The following is a 1,480-nucleotide window of genomic DNA, read 5'->3' on the forward strand; positions in this document are numbered from 1 at the left end:
TTATTGTAGGGGTTAGGTTTAGGGTTAGGGTTAGGGTTAGGGTTACTGGCCATTAGGGTTAGTGTTAGGGTTAGGGTTACGGCCATTAGGGTTAGGTTTAGGGTTAGGGTTAGGGTTAGGGTTAGGGTCAGGGTTAGAGTTAGGGTTAGGGTTAGAGTTAGGGTTAGGGTTAGGGTCAAGGTCAGGGTTAGGGTTAGGGTTAGGGTTAGGGTTAGGGTTAGGGATACTGCCATTAGGGTTAGGGCTAGGGTTAGGGATACGGCCATTAGGGTGAGGGTTAGGGTTAGGGTTACGGCCATTAGGGTTAGGGCTAGGATTAGGGTTAGCGTTAGGTTTAGGGTATAGGTGTAGGGTTAGGGTCAGTGTCAGGGTTTGGGTTAGGGTTAGAGTTAGGGTTAGGGTTAGGACAGGGTCAGGGTTACGGTTACGGTTAGGGTTAGGGTTAGGGTTAAGGTTAGGGTTAGGGTTAAATTTAGGGTTAGGGTCAGGGTTAGGGTTAGGATTAGAGTTAGGGTTAGGGTTAGGTTTAGGGTCAAGGTCAGGGTAAGGGGTAGGGTTAGGGTTAGGTTTAGGGTTAGGGTTAGGGTTAGGGTTAGGGTCAGGGTTAGGTTTAGAGTTAGGGTTAGGGTAGGGATTAGGTTTAGGTTTAGGGTTAGGGTTAGGGTTAGGGTTAGGGTTAGGGTTAGGGTTACTGGCCATTAGGGTTAGTGCTAGGGTTAGGGTTACGGCCATTAGGGTTAGGTTTAGGGTTAGGGTTAGGGTTAGGGTTAGAGTTAGGGTTGGGGTTGGGGTTAGGGTTAGGGTTAGGGTTAGGGTTAGGGTTAGGGTTAGAGTTACGGTTAGGGTTATGGTTAGGTTTAGGGTTAGGGTTCGGGTTATGGCCATTAGGGTTAGGGTCAGGGTTAGAGTTAGGGTTAGGGTTAGGGTTAGGGTTAGAGTTACGGTTAGGGTTATGGTTAGGTTTAGGGTTACGGTTATTTGGGTTAGGGTTAGGGTTAGAGTTAGATTTAGGGTTAGGGTTAGGGTCAGGTTTAGGTTTAGGGTTAGGGTTAGGGTAGGGATTAGGTTTAGGGTTAGGGTTAGGGTTACTGGCCATTAGGGTTAGGGTTAGGGTTAGGCTTACGGCCATTAGGGTTAGCTTTAGCGTTAGGGTTAGGGTTAGGGTTAGGGTTAGGGATAGGGTTACCGTTTGGGTTACGGTCAGGGTTAGGTTTAGGGTTAGGGTTAGAGTTAGGGTTAGGGTTGGGGTTAGGGTTAGGGTTAGGTTTAGGATTAGGGTTGCGGTTAGGGTTATGGTTAGGTTTAGGGTTAGGGTTAGGGTTAGGGTTAGGGTTGGATTTAGTGTTAGGGATAGGGTTAGTGTTAGGGTTAGGGTTAGGGTTAGGGTTACGGCCATTAGGGTTAGTGTTAGGGTTAGGGGTAGGATTAGGGTTAGGGTTAGGGTTACGGCCATTAGGGTTAGTGTTAGGGTTACGGTTAG

General features: G+C 48.0%; 1 protein-coding gene across 1 annotated transcript in view; it reads right to left on the reverse strand.

Moving 5' to 3' along the window:
* Positions 1–304: 304 nt before the first annotated feature.
* LOC135577574 (circumsporozoite protein-like) overlaps positions 305–1,480 on the reverse strand; it is a gene marked incomplete at its 5' end in the record, with an annotated part of 9,838 nt that continues 8,662 nt past the window's right edge. The window contains one exon of the mRNA XM_065047710.1: positions 305–310. Within this exon, the coding sequence (XP_064903782.1) occupies positions 305–310 (6 nt within the window). The remainder of the gene's footprint in view (positions 311–1,480) is intronic.

This window comes from Columba livia, unplaced genomic scaffold, assembly GCF_036013475.1.
Source record: "Columba livia isolate bColLiv1 breed racing homer unplaced genomic scaffold, bColLiv1.pat.W.v2 Scaffold_102, whole genome shotgun sequence".
NCBI lineage: Eukaryota > Metazoa > Chordata > Aves > Columbiformes > Columbidae > Columba > Columba livia.